General features: G+C 49.9%; 1 protein-coding gene across 4 annotated transcripts in view; it reads left to right on the top strand.

Annotated features, from left to right (window-relative positions):
• The window catches only part of BANP (BTG3 associated nuclear protein), a 90,825-nt gene that overhangs the window by 53,961 nt on the left and 17,388 nt on the right, over nucleotides 1–19,476 (top strand). For 2 of the 4 annotated variants that reach the window (XM_008069265.2, XM_008069263.2), the window contains 3 exons: nucleotides 2,751–2,874; nucleotides 5,376–5,448; nucleotides 8,184–8,222. In XM_008069265.2, the coding sequence (XP_008067456.1) occupies nucleotides 2,751–2,874; nucleotides 5,376–5,448; nucleotides 8,184–8,222 (236 nt within the window). Of the gene's footprint in view, nucleotides 1–2,750; nucleotides 2,876–5,375; nucleotides 5,449–8,183; nucleotides 8,223–19,476 lie in introns of all 4 variants that reach the window. The other 2 variants (XM_008069264.2, XM_008069262.2) reach the window with 1 other exon arrangement.

Raw genomic sequence — 19,476 nt, 5'->3', positions numbered from 1 at the left:
CCCCCTCTGTGCACACATGTGCAGCTGCCTCTGACCCTGGTGCAGGGAAGCCTTGAGTGCTGCCTTGCTGGGGTTTGCCTTCCCAGGCCCTCCTGGACTCATGTCAGGGACGCCCTTGTCTTGTTGCTTGCCATAGCTCATGACTTTTGTCCTGGGAGCAAGTAACCAATGCACTAGACTTTGCTATCAGTATAAATTAAAAATGGAATTATGAATCTATACTGTTATTAGGTTGGTCTTCATATTGTGCAGTTGTAGTGCGTTACTGATTAAATGGTAATTTCAATACTTTGAATCTTAGATTTGGAAACCATTACATCATACCAACAAATTGTCCTCTGTGTGTGTGTGTGTGTGTGTGTGTGTGTGTGTGTGTGTGTGTGTGTGTTTAAGAAGCCTGAGGACTGCCATTCTTCCTGGTTTTATTTTTGAACCATTTGAGAACTGTCAAAATCAGCTGATTTTTACTAACATTGGAGCAAAAATTATTTGGGAGTATGCTTAGCTCTGTGGTTCCTTGTAGCAAGCCAAGTGGCCTTTATGTACTTTGTTCACATGCCTCTTTAATGAAGTTTGAAAAAGTGTGTTCTTCCTTGCATATTTTTAAAATGATGTTTAAAAAAGTTGGCACCTAAGATTTTTAAATATAATTTGAAGTAATTGAAAAGGAAACAATTTTCAGTATACTGCAAGTGTTAATGTTTTATTATATTACTTTAAAAAATGTATTCAGTGGAATCTATATACCATGGCAATTTGATACCTACTATTAGCTATTTAAAAATACATGAAGGGCTTTTCTGTAACAATCAGAAATTTTACATCTTTCATTTTTCTCCTTCCACTTATATGAACATTCTACTTCTGTCATAGAATTTCATCCTAACACATTCGCGACCGGCAAATTTTTCACTTTCCTAATACTGAGAGTGGTTGAAAATAAAAAAAAAATATCTGAAACTGGTTGCTGCAAACTTCTGTCATTAAGCACAAGTGAAATGGTCTTTTCTAAATGGTCATCTTTTTCACAGTACAGCTGAAAGTTGCAAACATATTCATTATTTGCCTCAGACACCACTCTGACGAGCATTCCATACTTTGTATTTTCATTCAGATTATAAACCTGAAAAGACAGTCTTCCACGATGAGGTAGCTTGGATTCATCCAAGGAAAGTTCTTGTTCAGGTTTGTACACAGTGTTGAACTTATTTAAAACATAATTTATTATGGGTTCAATTTTGCATAATCTGCTTGGATTTGGCTGCATTTCTGTATTACTGGAAAAATGCAAAAACTGCAATGTTAGTAGGAATCTATTTCGTGTCATTATTTTTGAGTAGAAAGGTGGCACGCTGATGAACATGTGGACCTGTCATCGTGTATTGCGGTTTCCTTCACATGTCCCGTCACTCTAGCTAATGCTGGCGAGTTTTTCATCTCAGACACTATAGCATGGCTCCGCTTTTTTTATTTCTTTGAACATTGGCTTCTGTGGCGCATCTGATCCTAATATCTGTCAGTGTAATTGCAATCATTTCTATAAAATCATCTCCAATAAATAGTCTGACAACTTCACTATACTTTGATGAACATTTGGAAATACCGTGACAACTGGGTTACCAGCAAACACTTCTGAGTTTCTTTTGGATCATGTTTTGTCCACTCAGTGTCTGATTTGTTTTCACCAGTATGAGATTCACCGCTGCAGATTATCTGCGTTTTTATTTCTTTGTTTACACGACTGTATCATTAAACCACTGTCTGTCTCACTATCATTGATAAGTTTGCTGGATTCACTTGCAACCTCAGAAATCTCATCAGTATATATTTCTTCATTTCCTATAATTATGGTAAATTATTTTTAACACTGAAATATGAAAGCCCTGAAATATCAGAATACAAGTATATGGCACTAATTGCAACAAAATAATGACCAACTTGCAATTTTTACAAACTAAGGAAATCAATAACAACATTGCACAGTTGATATCAGATAATCGTCTCAATAACTTTCTCCTTGCCTAACTATCACTTCAAGCAAAATATAACATACATATGACAATGGTGCAGCATTCAGAAAACAGAATTTGCAAAGATGTAAATTCACGTCAGTGGCAACCAGGAACAGAATTTGGAATGACACGAATTCATGTCAGTGGTCGTGAATGAGTTAAAACAGCATATGCTTACATTTTTAATTGATCAGTCATTATCATTCTCTGCAACAAAAGTGTAGGTGTACATTGAGTTTTGAGCCCTGAGTCCTGCGTGTCCAAGAGACTGTGATAAAGATGTCATTGTGATTAAGGTTGATGCGTGATACATCAGAACAAGTGACCTCATTCCCATCACACCTCTGGGAGCGAGAGACTGGACCTCTCCTCTGGGTAGCTTCAGTGTCTGTGAACAAACTCCACTTCTTGCTCGTTCAAAGCAGGTTGACCACCAACTGGAATCCTGGCTGTCGTTGTTGGCAGCCACATCCTGAGGGACTTGGTCTGTTTAGATAAGTTGGTGGGGATGGGGCTCTGTCATCCTGGTATTCCACTGGTCTTAGACCCTCTGCTTTCTGTGTCCAAAGCCTTAGCCCCCAAAGCTTGCTGCTGACATCTAGAAACACGAGGCACACAGCCTGGTTGGGGAGGGAGGCGCCCTCTCCCTTCTGTGGGAATCGCGTGTCAGGCTGAGATGCGGTGGGTGAGTGCTATGTAGCGCTGTCTGTGGCTGACGCGCACTCCTCGTCCCCACAGAGCCGACGCTGGGCACGTCACCCCCTGCTAGTGAGCTCCAGCAGCCGCAGGCCCTGCACTACACCCTGGCCAACGCACAGCAGGTGCACATCCACCAGATCGGAGAGGACGGCCAGGTGCAAGTAGTACGTACCCTCAGCTGGGGCGGGGAGGATGAGGGGGCTGTGGGCGGGCCGGGGTAGGCACAGTTAGGTCTAAGTAGTACATACACTTAGCTGGGCGTGGGGAGAGGGCTGTGGGCAGGCCGGGGCAGGCACAACCAGGTGCAAGTAGTACGTCCCCTCTCAGCCATGGCCTGGTGTGGGCACAGCCAGCTTTCACTGAGGCCTGGACACTGGGGGTGTGGGAGGAGGGGCAGGTGCCCACTGACAGCAGAGGCATCATGGCTATGCACACTGACATCCCATGGCTGTGGCAGTCACCACATGGCCTTGCCCTGGAAGTGCATGTGGAGCCTTGGGCTCATGCAATCCCCTCATGTGCAGCATGGCAGGCAGGCGGCTCCAGGTTGGGCTGTCTGAGTCCCTGCTGCTGCCTGTGTTCCTAGGAAGCATCGCCAGGATTCTCAGTTCCAAGCACCAGCACCCTCTTACTAAGGACAGATGTCCTCTGGGGGTCAGTGGCCAAAATTTGACACCCTGGCTTCTTTTGGAGTGTCTCAGGTGTGCCACTGCCCTGGGATGTTGTGTCATGTCTCCCCCCCCCCCCCGCTGCATTCTCCTGTGATGGGGAATTTTGTGGCCAGCTGTGGTCAGTGCAGTGGACTGGGAGCCAACTCCCCAGGAGGGTCCTCCAGAGCTCTGCTTGGGTTCTGTGACACAGCTGTAGGGGACGCCCGAGAGGGAGAGAGACTTTGCTGGAGAACTAGAAGGTTTAAGTGCACCCTGGGACTTGCTGATGTTTTCACCTGCACAGACCTTCTTGATGACCACTGAGTGTCTCTCATTGCTCGGGCATCTCCTGCAAACAAGACCCTCTCCTGATGAGAGGGAGGCGGGATTCCCACTCCATGGCCTCAGCATGTGGCCTGGAGCGGTGGTCCACAGATGCCAGTGCTTCCGTTGGCTTCCCTCCTCTTCCAGAGACTAGCTGGTTATGAATAGTGAGCTTCATACGCTTATTAAACTCATTAAGTTGACATTCACAAAGGCAGTTGTTCTCCTCTTGTTAGTAAGAAAGTTCTTTGAAAGAAGTCCAGAATAGATAACTTTGCCATAAGTTTACATAGAGCGGTCTATGGGAGTTTATTTTAAGATCCATTTTGACTAAGATACTATAATTGATCTTAACCCAAATGCTGAGAAGCAATAAGATAGAATTTCAAATAAGATAATGACTCTTCATTTCATTTAGCTAAGTTAAGGTTTACAGGACTATTTGTCTGCCTGTATCTATAAACATAAATACATTTTAGTTGGATTCTTTGATTTTTTTTGGAACCACATTTATGAGTGTTTTACTCAAACTGTTTAAATAGTCATGAGTGTTTCTTTGATTTTAAAAAAGCTGCCTGACCTGTTGTCAGTGTAGACACACGTATGTGCCCTTGCCCCAAGTCACACACTGCTGTGTGGCCTTTCTCATGTTCCTGAGAGCTAGAGGACTCTCCCTGGTGTTTTCATCAGGTTTCTAGTCTCTCCAGAGTGAAAGGAGAATCAAGAAAACATTGTCATTCTAATTTTCTGTTCCTCCTTTTTCTATATATCAAACATGTTCTTAAGTTTGCCTGTTTAGGGACATTTAAAGACTTAACACGTGTTTACAGAGGGCTGTTGCTCATTTAAGAGGTACTGAAAAATGTTCTGTATATGGTACACAGTGGCTCCTCTTATCTGTGGTTTCATTGCCCAAGGTTTTAGTTACTGCAGTAAACCATGGTCCAAAAATATTAAATGGAAAATTCCAGAAATAAATAATTCATGTTGGCCATGCATGGTTGCTCATGCCTATAATCCCAGCACTTTGAGAGGCCGAGGTGAGAGGATTGCCTGAGTCCACAGGTTCAAGACCAGTCTGGGCAACTTGGCAAGACCTCATCTCTACAATAAATAAATACAAAAATTAGCCAGGCTTGGTGGCGCGTGCTTGTAGTTCTAGCTACTTGGAAGGCTGAGGCAGAAGGATTGATCGCCTGAGCCCAACAGGTCGAGGCTGTGGTGACTGTGAGCATGGCCCTGTATTCCAGCCTGGGTGACAGTGAGACTCTGACTCAAAAACAATTCATGTTCATGTTTTAAATTTGTGTTGTTCTGAGTCACCTGAGGCCTCTCATTGTCCTGCCTGGGATGAGAGTCCGCTGTTGCCCAGCATGTCCAGCATGCCCAGCTGTAAGTGGGGATATCTAAGAAGAAGCATGGTTTCCCAGGGCCGGGTCTGTCCACAGTTTCTGGCATCCACTAGGGGTTTCTTGGGACGTATCCCCTAGGATTCAAGAGGGACTGCTGTGTCCTAAGAGGTTGGTTTATTGCTGTAGCTTAACAAGCTTACATCACCCACATGCTCTTCAGGGTTTGGTTGTCTTTATTTGAATTGTGAGCAGATGGTAGAGAATGTTCCGGAAAACGGCTGTTGCTTCTTCTGGTTGTGATTTTCTTCTGATGCTTCTTGGTGTCTTTTCTTGCTGCGGATCCCACAGGGCCACCTCCACATCGCCCAGGTGCCTCAGGGGGAGCAGGTGCAGATCACGCAGGACAGCGAGGTGAGTTGCCCTCACAGCCGTGGTCTACTTCCGGGCTCACCTGTCCCCATGTGGCAGGCAGCCAGGAGTCTCAAGAGGATGTGAATGCAGCCTGCAGCCACAGACCTACCCCTCCTGGGCACAGGCGGCAGGCCTGTAGCGTTTGTGGCAGGCCTGTAGCGTTTGTGGCCTACATCTCCACAGCCCCTGGCCTGTCCCTGTGAAGACCTTCTGTGTTGAGGGTTTCTCTGTTGGCTGGAGCGTGCCCTGAGCACCTTGTCTCCCCATCCGGCCTTGCCCTTCTTGGCTAGGGATGAGCCCAGCATGGTGGAGCTGTGTCGTCACACATGGTGGCCTACACGCTTTCTTCACCTCTGACGCTGGCCTCCCCTTCAGCCCAAGGATGGTGCCCACTTCATGGGGTGGTGGGGAGTCGTCCTGGGAGCACATCTCGGTCTTTGGCACACCGTCTCAAGGTCGTGAGATCTAGGCATCTGGTGTCAGGATGTTGTTCTCTTGTCAATGTTAGTCAGTGATAAAGACAGTGTAGGGAGGCCTTTCCAAGTGCACACATACTGCTGACACATGTGTGCCACGTTCCAATCATGGCACTGTTGGCGGCCAGGCTCGGTCACACGTTCAGGAGCATGAGCCCATCAGCTGTAGGGACCTGGTATGTGAGGGTCGGGGTGGTAGTCTGAGCTGGATTGTTGAGGCCTGCTGGCCACGTCCTTCTTTGTCATGTGCCTGGCTTGCTGGTCCACAAGCCCTCGGCAGGACTGTCTCCTCCTGGGTGACTGGTGGCCATCTGTTGAAGGGCCTCCCTACTGTTTCCTAGATGCAGGTGGCAATGGATATAGTGCACGTGGCTTCACTGGATCGTGTCCCTGGCCGCTGAGCAGAGCACATGTATTGTGACTGTGGTATGCTGGGGGGTGGAGTGTGCCCGTCTCTAGGCCGTGACAGTGGCACCAGTCTGGGCATGGCTTGCACGATAGTGTTGTCACAAGGGTCTCAGGTTCTCACCTTCTCAGTGTGGACACAGATGGGGCCCAGTGGTGCCCAGGAAGTCCAGGTGCAGGTATGGGGGCAGGTATGGAGGGAGGCACAGGGGGGAGCTGGGGCAGGGCTTGCTGCCACATGCGGGCCCTCCCTGAAGCACCTGTGGGATGTGGGTGCTGTGGGCAGCCGAGGAACTAGAGGCCCAGCCTTCAGGGGCTTATGGAGTGCCCAGGAGGTCAAGCCAAAGTGACCATTAGGCAGGTGAGGGCATGTGCACGCTGTGGGATGAGAAGAATGGGATATGGGGGACTGTATCTGATGGTGGTGACTTTAATTTGGATCTGGCAGGCTTTGGACATCAGAAGTTACCAGCGTGTTCTAAAAGGGTGCACGTAGGCAAGGGTTCTGAGGGAGTGAGGCTGTTGTGGGGTCATGTGGGACGGGGGCAGTTGGTCAGTGAGGGACTCAGACACTCATGGGCAGAGTCAGGTCACTGACGTGCCAGGCGAAGGGGTGGATGGAAGCATAGGAGCAGGAGCAAGCGCGAGCAGAGCACAGTGGCCGCAGGGAGGGAGGGCCTTGTGGGGGTGGTGAGGGAGTTGGGGATGCGGCGGTGGGCAAGGGCCAGTGCAGGTGTGCATGGAGGGGCGGGGGAAGGGCTGGTTTTCGAGGCACGGACAGCTGAGCCGGGGAACAGAGCAACCCTGGAGGCCTCGCCAAGATTCTGGGACACTCCAGAAGGCGTGCACATTTGGCTAGCTTGCTTGACTTGCTGTAATCATTTGAAATGAAGGAAATTAATAACGTGGGAAAAGGAAGACCAGCCCATGTTTACTTTTTCTTGTTTATGCTAAAAAGGCTTTAGATTACTTCTTAAATTTTAATTTATTATTTTGCCATCTTCTTCGGTTTGCAAAACAGAATTCATTTGGTATATATAATTCAGTCTTTTCTGTTTTCATTAGGAATTGAGTACAATAAATAAGAAATTACTGATTATGTTAATACAATATTGTGATAAGTTACAGTATGCAGTCTTCTTATCACAACAAATTCACACCTTGTTTGTTTAAAGTTAAGTATTTAGTTAGAGCAAGTATATCTGCAAGGAGACGCTTAACAGATCTACCAGACTTAAAACAATCCTTTTTTAGAGTAAAGGAAAATGGAGTTTTGGCCAGGCGGGCTGGCTCACACCTGTAATCCCAGTGCTTTGGGAAGCCAAGGTGGGAGGATAATTTGAGGCAAGGTGTTCAAGACCAGCCTGGGAAATATGGCAAGATCTGTCTCAAACATTTTTTAAAACCCCCCTCCAAAAAAAAAGAAAAGAAAATGAATTTCCACCTGCTGATACCTTAGGAGCTTTGTCGGTTGTGATTAGGTCGTATGGTCATGTAAGATGTTTTGTGGGGGAAGGTGGGTAGGCCTCACTGCTACTTCTTGTATTTCTTGTGAGTTGAACTTTGTTTCAAAATAAAGCCAAAAAAAAAAAAAAAAAAGGCATATTCATTTGGAGTCAGGGTGGGGGGGAATAGGTACAGTGCTTTTTTGAGTTGTTTTGTTTGTTAGTCTTTACAAGAAAAAATAATACAACTCCTCTTAAATATTTTGTGTGGGGCTTCTATTACTACCAGAGGCAGATCTGTGTGGCATAAGTGTTTTCTGCGTGGTCCCAGATGGCAGGTGTGTTCTTGTTCTGTGTGCAAATGTGCTAGTGTCTCTGTTCTTGACATTTCCCCTTCTTCCCTCTGCAGGGCAATCTCCAGATCCATCACGTCGGACAGGACGGTCAGGTGGGTGGCCCCTGTCCTCATCCATGCCTGGCCTTTCTCAAGGGTGGGGGTTGCCCCGCTATGGTTGGTGGCTCTTGGGAGGGAACTGTGAGCCCCAGAGAGATGAGTTTTTCTCAGTGGCCACACGGATGCCGGGAAGAGGAGGAGGAGGAGGGCGGGCTCTGGGCTGCACTAGCTTTCGGGGGGATTCATGGCAGTGTTTACCTGACATTGGGAACTCTCTGAGCTCAGCACTGTTTTCCATGAGTATCACATGTGTGTGGGGAAGGATGGTTTGCTCCGTGTCTGTTAGGAGAAGGATGGTTTGCTCTGTGTCCTGCTGAAAGGCTTACACCACTTGCCTGATTCCTAAACTGAGTCAAAAAGAATGACATTCATTGAACACACTTGGCATGAGTTGTCTTTAAGAAAAAAAATGACATTTCTACCTGGAGTCAGGCTGGGAGACGGACATGGTGCTTTTGAGTCGGCTTGTCTGTAGGGCTCAAAGCGAGGGCCTTGCTGTCCAGGGTCTAGTGGAGCATCTGGTGGTCTTGAGGGCTCGGGTTTCCTTCTGTGAATGGTTTCCATGAAGAGACTGTTAGCACTTCCGGGTCGTGGTTCAAGAGCATCTAAGTGATCTGCCTTTTTTATGAAACGCAGCTTGGATATTGGCAGTGAGAGCTACACACAACTCACGTAACATCAAGACACCATGCTCGTTATTTTTCACAACCAAGTTCATGTTCTTCGAGAGGTCTGTGTGCATTCTTGTGGTGACATCCAGGGCCCTGGTGACATCTGCCCATGACGCCAGGTACCACTGACACCAGACGCTTCACAGATGAGGGGCCAAGGGCATAGGCATCACTCGGGTTTTCTCTTGACCCTGGGAGGCGCCGTGGGCAAAGGCTGCAGACCCTCAAGGACTGGTTTAAATCAGAGTTTCTTCATTTGAAAGTTTCATCTTAAAATACTGATGGGGTTTTCATCAGATAGTCCCACAGCATTGCTAGTCTACAAACATAAGAGTTGCTGCTTTGGAACAGAGCCAGAGACATGCGGCATCAAAGGAAATCCACAGTTGTTTCTTCTGTGCTCATGCCACTGTGATGATGAGGCTGCAGTGACTAGTCCGTGGCGGAGAGACCATGGTGATGAGGCCATAGTGATGAGCCTGTAGTGACAAGGCTGCAGTGACCAGACTGTTGCAGTGACCATACTGTGGAGGTGAGGCTGCAGTGATGAGGTCATGGCAGTGAGACTGTGGTGATGGGGCCATAGCGATGAGGCTGTGGCCACTAGGCTGCAGTGAGGGGGCCATGGTGGTAAGGCTGCAGTGACAAGGCAATGGTGATGAGACTGTGCCCACCCAGCAGAAGCTGGGTCCTTGCCGTCTCTCTCACGGTTCTCACAGCAGTGGGGCCAGCACCCAGGCAGGAGTCCATCTCTCTGTGTTTATGGCCGAGTGGTCTACATGTGTGCTGGGTGGCGTTCCACCATAGCTATGATGCTGCTGGACTCTAACATGTGAGGACAGTAGGGTGTGTTACCTTCATGTGTCTTTGTTTCTGTCTCTATTCCTAAACAAAATCTACTTGGAGTCCTAAAGCTGCCTCCAGGGGTTTGTACGCTTTGCGTGTAATGCTAATGTTAGGGTTGTGGACAGAACACTCCCAACTCTGCCATGCGGGTAGAGATACCAACCTTGTCAGTGGGCGTAGCGGGTGCATGAGCACCAGACCCAGGCTAGACTCAGGAGGGACTGACTGGCATCGGAGGAAGCTCTGTCTGTGTCCTCTGGGGGGACGTCCTACACGCCGCTCCTTCTTCCCTTTCCTGCTGCCTTGTGGGCCTGTTCACTCTGTCATCCTTCCTTCCACCTCATTGGGGGCTGTTTGTGCACTACCCAACTTTTCTCTGAGCAGTCTCTGTACAGAACAGGTGAGGCTGCCCCATGACCCTTCAAGGGTGATGAGTGAGCATGTGTAACTCGTTGGTCTTTCCTCTCACTAGCATCATGTTTGTGGCACAATTCAGAGTCCGAGCCCAAGTGGTGGCCAGAGCTTATACTTACAGTGCTGCGGGACCTCCCTGCCTGGCACCGTCTTCTTTAGAGGATACTGCTTTCCGATTTAAACAAACAATGTGTGTTCCTGTGAAGCCGCCTCTTCCTGTCAAGTCTATCGAGTTAATCCTTTCTTGTTTTCCATGTGGGAATTCTGCTTTTGTTTTATCGTCGGCCAGTTCTTGTTCCCGTGGTGTTACCCGGCTCACAGTGTCTTTGTCTTGTGGGTTGGCCAGATCTTTGTGAAACCAAGCCATGTTTCTAAAGGCAGCAATACCCCACTTACCTCGCGTGGCTACTGGGGCTGCAGGAAGCTTGCTTGGGCACATGGCCCCGTCTCTTGCCATCCGTGCCTAGGTCTATGGGAGGAAATGCATGTGAATCCGGGATCTGTCTGGTGGCACAGCAGTGGCAAAGCCCCCGCGACAGACGGTCTTTGCCAGTCTGGGGGGTGAACTCGTGTGGGATTCATAAGACTTGGTGGCCCAAAGTGCCTTCCTGGTGTCTAGGGAAGTCTGAAGGCTGTCAACCTGAGGAGGAGAACTTGGAGATACATGGAGGGTCGCTGTCTTCACATCAGCCTGGAATTAACTTGTACCCCACTGGCTGAGTGTTGTTTAAGAATGGTTATGTGCCAATGACTCGCAACCCTGCAGTGCAGCAGCGAGCAGCCCTCCCTCCCTCTCCTGCCCACTGCTCCCTGACCCAAGTCCTCCTGGGCCCCGACCCCACTCCGCTTTGCTGTGTTCAGGCGACATGCCACTTCCGCGTGTTCTGCTTCTGAGGTGACTGTGCTGGTACTTCTCATGGTGGACTGCTTTCTAAGTCAGTGGACAGCTTCCGGGAGGCAGCCTCCCCCTCAGAGGACGGCTGCTGTGCTTGCTCCTCTGCCAGGGCTGGTCTGTGAGGCCACATCAACAGCACAGCTATCAGTTTCTAGAGGGTCTGGTTTCTTTGCGCTGCATCCTGTTGCTGGTTAAGACTTTCTTGTGCCGTATTTGCATGGGCCTATGCCATCATTTTTTTTGAGGCATATTTTTTTTCAAATTAAGTATCAGAAGATCCTCGTCATCCCACAATTGCCATTTGCAATCTGAGTAGAAAATAGAAACACAGCATGCTTTGCAGCAGCGGGTCAGCTTTATGTCTGCGGGCTCTTGCTTTTCTTCTTTGCTGAGAAAGGAGAGGTGAAGACCTTTGCTCGTGCCCCTGCCTTTCTGTTCTGTCGACTTGGGCCTCAATGTTCCAGGAGGGCCCCTGGCCTGCTCCCCCTGTTGCTTGCAACCCCCACATCCTCTGGCTTCTCTGTGGACAGTCTTGGTGCTGGCCTGCAGGGACGGTGGGTCTCCCAGCCACCTTTTGGCTCTGAGCGTCCCCCACCTCCACTCCCACCCAACCAGGGCTGTCCGCTGACAGGCTCTCTGCGTGCTGGCATGACCTATCACCCAGGGTGCCTCTTCGGTTCTGATCAGGATCACTGAAGGGAGGTGGCACATGTGGCCCAGTCAGTTCCAGGTTCTGGTGGCAACACCAAGGTGTGCTTGGGAAGCAAAGCCAGAGTCTGTGGGAAGGGCCCAGAGAGCCACCTGCACCGAGGCCCCAGGATGGAGTGAGGGAGGCTGTGCTTGAGGGGGCAGAGGCCGCAGGTCCTGGAGCTGCATGTCTAATGAGGGCGGAGGGAGCCTTCTGTGCTTGGCTTCCCAGTGCTTGGAGCAGCGGTAGTGTTCAGTGCATCCAGTCATGGGCAAGAAGGATGGAAAAGATCAGCAAGAAAAGACCTAGAGAGAGCCATTTGGGAAGACATGTTTCAAGGGGTAGACCGTGACAAGCAGGGGTGGGCTCACCGGGCGCATGGTGCCCATCGCCTCCTCCAGCTGCCCTCTGTGGCCTGGGGGCCCCACCTCCCTCAGGAGGGCCCGCGGTCACGTCTCTGCCTGCCAGCTGCCACAGCAGCTCCTCCTCCAAGGCATCTCTGTCTTCATTGTCCATTTTGGCCCTCGGGAGATGCTGTGATGTCCATTTCAGTGACATGGGTTAAAAGCTGGGAGAGACCAAGGGACTCCCTGGGACACCGGAGTGTAAGCTGCAGTAGCACCTCTTGAACACACTTTTGAACCGCCCTGCTGGCTTCTGCGAGTTGTGCCCTATCCGCTCTGGAGTGAACTCGCATGAGACACCAGCTCGAGCTGGTGGAATAGGGCCCTTCACGAGGAGCCTCGACCATGAGGAGCTCCATGAGGCAGAGCCCCTGTGCATGAGTGTGTGTTGTTCCCTGCCTGCTCTTGGCGTGCAGGGTTGCTCCCCACCCCAGTCTGCTCTGCTGTTTTTGGGGAGCAGTGGACAAGCCAGCTGTTAGTCTCAGCCCTGAGCCAGCCTGGGCTCCCACTGCTTTGGCGCATTTGCGGCTTTGCTTCAGGTGGGTCTCATTGAGAGTCAGGCTCTGGGAGCAGTCATGCCGTTAAGCTGGTTGAAACGTGTTGATTTCCTTGTCCCATCTGACCGTAGGCGCTGGGACTGGGAAGGTCTCACACTCTTGTGCATTCCCCACGGGTCTTCGGTTGCTCAGCAAGTTTTTTTTTTTTTAGTCAGGGTCTCACTGTGTCACCCAGGCTGGAGTGCAGTGGCTTAATCATGGCTCACTGCAGGCTCAACCTCCTGGGCTGAGGCAGTCCTTCCACCTCAGCCTCCCAAGTAGCTGGGACTACAGGCACGTGCCACCATGCCTGGCTAATTTTTTGATTTTTTTTTTTTTGTAGAGATGAGGTCTGGCTATATTGCCCAGGCTGGTCTTGGACTCCTGGGCTCAGGCAATCCTCTCACCTTGGCCTCCCAAAGTGCTGGGATTGCAGGCATGGCCCACCATGCCTGGTCTCAACAAGCTTTTTAAAGTGACCGTTTTGCTGTCCTGGGAGTGAGTCTCTTAGAAGGGTGCCCTAGCATAACTGTGGAATGGTTTAGGTGGATGTGATTTGCCCATAAGTGTAAGTTAAGGGATTGCAGGGCCTGTTTGCATAGAGGGTAGGCCCTGTGCAGTGAGTCCAGCCAGGACATCATGAACCCCAAGGAGGACTCTGAAAACAGGAGAAGTGACCTCATATGACAGCAACTCACCACGTGCGAGCTGAGTGCTAGATGAACAGCGCTAGGTGTGAGATCCTTCCTCGTTGAGGAGAGTTCAGTGTTCAGACTGAGCATTGGGTATAGTGGAATTTTTCATTGGGTGTTGATTTCCAAAAGATTCTGAACATTCAGAGCCATGGAACGGCCCGTCCTTGTGCTGGAAGAGGCTGACTCTGGCACCCACAGGCTGCCCCCACCGCGGCTCCCAGCACAACCCAGCTGCCACTGACTCCTGGGCCAGTCTCCTTTCCGCCCAGGCCTCCCTGCAAGAAAGAACTCAGCGCACACATGGAGACCTGCCTTCCCATGGACACTGGGTCATCCTCAGCCCTGCCTGTCCCGTGTCCAGCTGCTGGTGACACCAGGAACCTGCCTCAGTATTCCCAGGGAGTGACGTCAGTCCTGAAGTGACAGAATCCTGATCTGTATTCACGGCTCCAAGAAACATACTAAAAACAGAATTTTTATTTATTTATTTATTTGAGTTGGAGTCTTTCTCTATTGCCCAGGCTGGAGTGCAGTGGCATACTCATGGCTACTGCAACCTTGACCTGCTAGGCTCAGACGATCCTTCTGCCTCAGCTTCCCAAGTAGCTGGAACCACAGGCATAAACCTGGCTAATTTATTTTTATTTATTGTAGAGACAAGGTCTCACTATGTTCCCTAGGCTGGTCTTGAGCCCCTGGCTTCAGGCAGTCTCCACCTCCCAAAGTGCTGGGATCATAGGCATGAGCCAAGACGCCCAGCAAAAAGAATTTTTAACTATTGTGTTTATAGTTATTTTTCTTAATCTTGAATGTGATATTTTAAAAAGCTTTTTAATATGATTCAAAAACAATCATTTTTTGATTTATCAAAGTTAGAAAGTATATTAATATTTACAGTGTAAGCTTCACATCGTTAAAAAACTTTTTTCTTTTCTTTTTTCTTCTTTCTCCTCTTTTTTTCTTTTTCTCTCTTTTTCTTTTTCTTTTTTTTCTAGTTTCTTTTTCCTTTCTTTTTTTTTAGTCAGAGTCTCACTATCTTAGTGTCACTCAGACTAGAGTGCAGTGGCACACTCGGCTACCACAGCCTCTACCTATTGGTCTCAGGGTGATCCTTCTGTCTCAGCCTTCCAAGTAACTAGAACTACAGGTGCATGCCACAAGGCTGGCTAATTTTTCTTTTATTGTAGAGACAACATCTCGCCAAGTTGCCCAGGCAGGTATTGAACCCTGGGCTCAGACAATCCTATCACCTTCACCTCCCAAAGTGCTGGGATTACAGGCTTGTGCCACCATGCCCGGCCTAAAAATATTAAATGTTGAAAAATTACTTAATTATGCAAGCACAGTGGCGCACACCTGTAGTCCCAGATACTGGGGTGACTGAGGTAGGAGAACTGCTTGAGCCCAGAAGTTCAACTTCAGCTTGGGCATCATAGCAAGGCCCTGTTTCAAAGAAAGAAAAAGTGACTTAATTTGAACAGCTTAGAACTACAAGTGCCTAAGAAAGGGACATAAGCAATCACCTAGTCCAGTGTTTTTCAAACTGTGGGTCACAAAATCAATGCCTTGTGTCACCACCAATATTCAGAAGAGATGGAAAAAACTCCAGAAGCAGAACAGAAAGCAGAATGAAGGGCATGGACACAGGGAGCGTGGAGGGAGGCTGCTGTTCCGTGAATCTGTTTTGAGAACTGTTCTGAGGCTTGTGCACGTGAGCGAGAGAAGGTTCTGGAGTCACGATGTGAAACCCTCTTCTTGCAGTCACCCACATGGATGCTGACGTCACCCAGCTGCCCAGCACATGCATACTGTCACCTTGCTGGAGGGCAGGTGAACCTTGACAGGGAACCTGCCCGGGGCTCAGGCCAGGGCTTCCCAACTGTTTGCAGCCCACAGTGAGGAAGAGCTCAAGGTACAATGTGACCAGCATGGCCTGCCTGTCCCATGAAAGTTCCCCAAGGCCCCATGAAAAAGCCATCATTTATCATTTAAAATACACCCACAGGTCATGTGCTGACCTCACCGCACCCATCATTCACTCTTGGGTGAAGCGCCTTCTGCCCCCACACGGATCTGTGATGCGGTTGCTCTCACTGGGAGGACAGAGTCGCTGGGTGGAGGGGTGCGCCAGAGTGTGCGCCCACCTCACCACACAGCACCAGCCCAGGGGCCACTCTGGAGACATTCCTCTTGGCTGCAGACACAGGCCCAGCTGTGAGTGGCAGGTCTTTGGGGGGCACTGTTCTAAGCAGGGGGCGGCCTGAGGCTCCGCCAGTGTCATCTCAGGAACACAGCTTCACTTCATCCTACGGGACGGGGTGGCGGCAGAGACTGCTCCCCAAGTTTCTGGGCTTTACAACTGTGGGTGTGAGGCCTGCCTGGCACTTGCCCAGTTTGGGCCATACCTGGCGGGTGCCATCTACACTCCAGTGCTCGGGGAGGGTGGGGCGACTTGCTCACACCCATTGGTACAAATCCTCACAAGCTGACCACATAGGCAGTGGCCTTCCAAAAAGGAGTGGACAGTGGCTGGCCATGTCTGAAGAAGGAATACGTGCTGTAACACTGGAAGAGCAGCAACCTCCGCCCTTGGGCCTTCCTGTCGCACACCCACCCCCTTTGTTCTGTGTGTGTGTGTGTGTGTGTGAGAGAGAGAGAGAGAGAGAAAGAGAGAGAGAGAGAGAGAGAGAGAGAGAGAGAGAAAGAGAGACAGAGAGATTGAGAGAGAAAATTTTAGGGTATTATTTGAAAAGCTGTATACTCAATGCATTAGTTAATCAGGAATGATTCCCTTTCTTGTTAAATGGTTACCAGGACTGAAGCTTTTAAGAATGTGGGTCATCTGAGTCTCATCACTGTAAAGCAGTTTAGATTAGAAGCTTAGCTCTTTAGAAGTGAATTTAAATGATTGCTTGAGGTAACGGCAAGTGTAATGTAGCTGTGTTTTAGCAATCTCAGGGGACTGTGAACAGTGCCATTTTGAGTGGGATGGGGTACTCCGTTGTGTTTTTAAAATCCCCAGCTGGCATCCCTAGAGCTGCCAAAAGTTGGACTTGATCGGTGTCACATCGGGCAGGATGCCAGGTAGGGAGGGCTGCAGACGCTGTCCTGTTCCTCGGAGGAAGCCGCCAGTCCCACCGCTTAGCACGAGTTCACCGAGTGAGGCTGTCTCCGGCAAGGCAGCCTTGTCCCACGCCCCGTGGTGAGCTCTTCCTTCCCCAGAACCAGGAAGTTGGGCTTGGCGGCTCATGAATAGAGCACAGTCCTCTGCACTGAGTGGTGGTAAGACCGGGTGGGGTCACTTGGGGCCAGTTTGGAGACCTGTGTTTTCTCAGCCTTCCACTTTATGCAGAGATTACTGGTAAAATGGTGTGGACAGTTGAACCTCGGCAAGATGTTTTTTTCTGAGATTAGACAAGATCGGGAGTGCTCAAGGTGGTATAGCTGTTGACATTTTTTGGAAACTTTCAAATTAATAATTCAGGATTAGACTTGGGTCCTTTGTGCATTAATTAAGGATAATGCTGTTAAAAACACATTTTGGGAGCAGCCCTTATACCTAGTGAATTGTGCCGTGAGTTTCTTAATAGTTCGTCTGTCCTGTCACTGAAACCGCCTCCTCCTGGCAGGGCCACAGATTCTGGTCTCAAGTCCCAGCTCTACCTTCACAGTTGGGTGTCAAGTCCCTGCGGGACATGCCAGCCGCAGGCTCCTCTGCCCCTCACAGGACCTGTGCCTCTTGGAAGGGGAGGCTGTGCTGGCTGCTGATTGGCACAGAAGGGCAATGTGCTCAAGGATGAGAGGGGACCTCTATTTCCAAGGGTTGCTGCCTCTCCTGCTAGTAAATGTCCCAGGAATCGGAGGGGCTTGCAGGGTGAGTGGAGGGCGAGAGCCCAGGAGCGTGTGTGGGCATGCCGTCCATGGCATGACTTCACAGCGAAGTCCTTCCCTGGGGAGGTGGATCATGTGACCTAGACACTCTCTGAACTACTTCCACATTAGGACTCGAACTTACACCTCACAAACAATTCCCCACAAATACAACAAGTAGTGTCTTAGCTCTGAGCCCAGGCAACCCTTAGGTGAGGTGGGTGACTTTTTTTTTTGAGTTGGAGTCTCTCTCTATTGCCCTGGCTGGAGGGCAGTGGCACGCTCATGGCCACCACAGCCTAGACCTGCTGGGCTCAGGCAATCCTTCCACCTCAGACATCCAAGTAGCTGGAACTACAGGCATGTGCCACCATGCCAGCTAATTTTTCTTGATTTATTGGTCTTACCAAGTTGCCCAGGCTGGTCTCAAACCTATGGGCTCAGGCAGTCCTCTCACCTTGGCCTCCCAAAGTGCTGGGATTATAGGCATGAACCACCACACCTGGCCAAGGTGGTGACTTTGGGAAAGAACTTGACCTAATGCCCTCAGCCCCTGCCATGGGCCAGCCTGGCTCTTCTGGGTGAGCAGGGAGATCAAACAAGTCTCCCCTCCAAGGTGGGTTAGGAGGACCCCGGGGTCTGGCACAGCTCTCATCTTTGCTTTGGCTTTCAGTCAGGGAGGCCGGAGGCCGGGCTGTCTGAGGAACTGGACTCTTCTGGCCTTAGCCGGGTGCCGAGTCCGTCAGTCCTTGTGAGACAGATGTGGGCGTGTCTCTTGTTGCTCAGAGATAAATCCCCGTGGGTGTGAGTCAGGGCTTGGCCATCAGTGGACGTACTCTTGTGCAGAATCAGACCCTTCCTGGTGGTGTGCTGGCCGGCGGGAGTCAGGCAGGCCCCGTTCCCATCCCATATCCCACATGAGAGCAGCAGTCATTCCTGGTTCCCCTAGAACACCCACTGTGTCCCCAGATGTCACAGAACACTCACCCCTGCCCCATGTTCCAGGCCACAGAGGTTTTCTGCATGGTATGAAGCATTGAGAATACCAGTGAACTAATGCTGTCGCATGCAGTGGCCACACTTCTAGCTGTCTCTGCACACTTCACAGTGAGCACTGAGATGTTGGATTTGAATTAGGCTTTCTTTTTATGCAGCTGTGACTAAGTTCTGTCATTAAATAATTGTGAAAATCCCATCTACATTTGACTCCAGTTAGCTGTGTCCCCAGCTGCTTGGCCGAAGCAAACACTGGGACTTGGGCCTCGCCCCTGAGGAGGGCAGGGGATGGGTGGTGTGGCCCGCCTGGACCATGCAAGTCGCTCAGAGGTCACCACTGCATGCTGTATCCTCTCGAAGCCACATGTAGCTTCAGCAGCTTCCTGTGACTTCGTCATAACAGTGTTTCCATTTGGCTGGTGAGTTGGAGCAAAAGCCTTGGCAGGTCATCACAGGGAATGCTCAGATGTCGGAGTGGAGCTAGCAAGAGGCACGTGGCTGTGGTTCAGATTAATTGGATGTGAAGAAGACTCGGCCAACTCAAAATAATTTTCCAGGAGTGTTCAATCACTTGAAGAAGCAGCTACATAATCTACCTTAGTTTCAGAGGTTGCAGTGCAATTATGAAATTCAATGCGGCATCGGCATTAGACAGGAGGTCAGGTCTGATGGAGAGGGAAGGAGTGACCTGAGGGGATGCTGCTCCAGCAGTGCTCTTGCATCAAGCCTCTATGCGGTTGTGACCTCAAGGCTGAAGGTGCTGACATCACTGACATCTCTGGGGGCAGCGCAACACCGTCTTGGAGACCTGGCTGTGCTTCGGGTTGTTCTGAGGGAGTCACAGGGATCCAGCTAAGCTCAGGTCCACAGGGTTCCAGTGCGCATGGCCACACGCTCAGATGTGGAGGCCCGGCCACGTGGCAATGATCAAAGCCAGAGGCCTCCTGTTGTGCTGGAGGGTCTGAGTGAGTACGCACTCCTCCAGATGGCTGTGTTCTTGGGGTTTGGCACCAAACCCCAAGAACACAGCTTAGGAAAAGGACTGCTTCAATTGGGGTCCAACGTGATGTCCTTCACAGGGAGTACACTCTTCAGGAAGAAGTGGGCGTGCACAGCCTGACCTCATTCACAGGATACGAGTCCTTGGTTTCTGATTAACCCAACAGGCAGCCAGACTTCATTCAGGGTATATCAACTGAATATAGACAAGATACTTTTTTTTTTTTTTTTTTT

Source organism: Carlito syrichta, unplaced genomic scaffold (genome assembly GCF_000164805.1).
Source record: "Carlito syrichta isolate Samal-C Ts95f unplaced genomic scaffold, Tarsius_syrichta-2.0.1 Scaffold311900, whole genome shotgun sequence".
Classification (NCBI taxonomy): domain Eukaryota; kingdom Metazoa; phylum Chordata; class Mammalia; order Primates; family Tarsiidae; genus Carlito; species Carlito syrichta.
The sequence above is the reverse complement of the archived record's forward strand: the minus strand, read 5'-3'. Positions and strand labels throughout refer to the sequence as shown.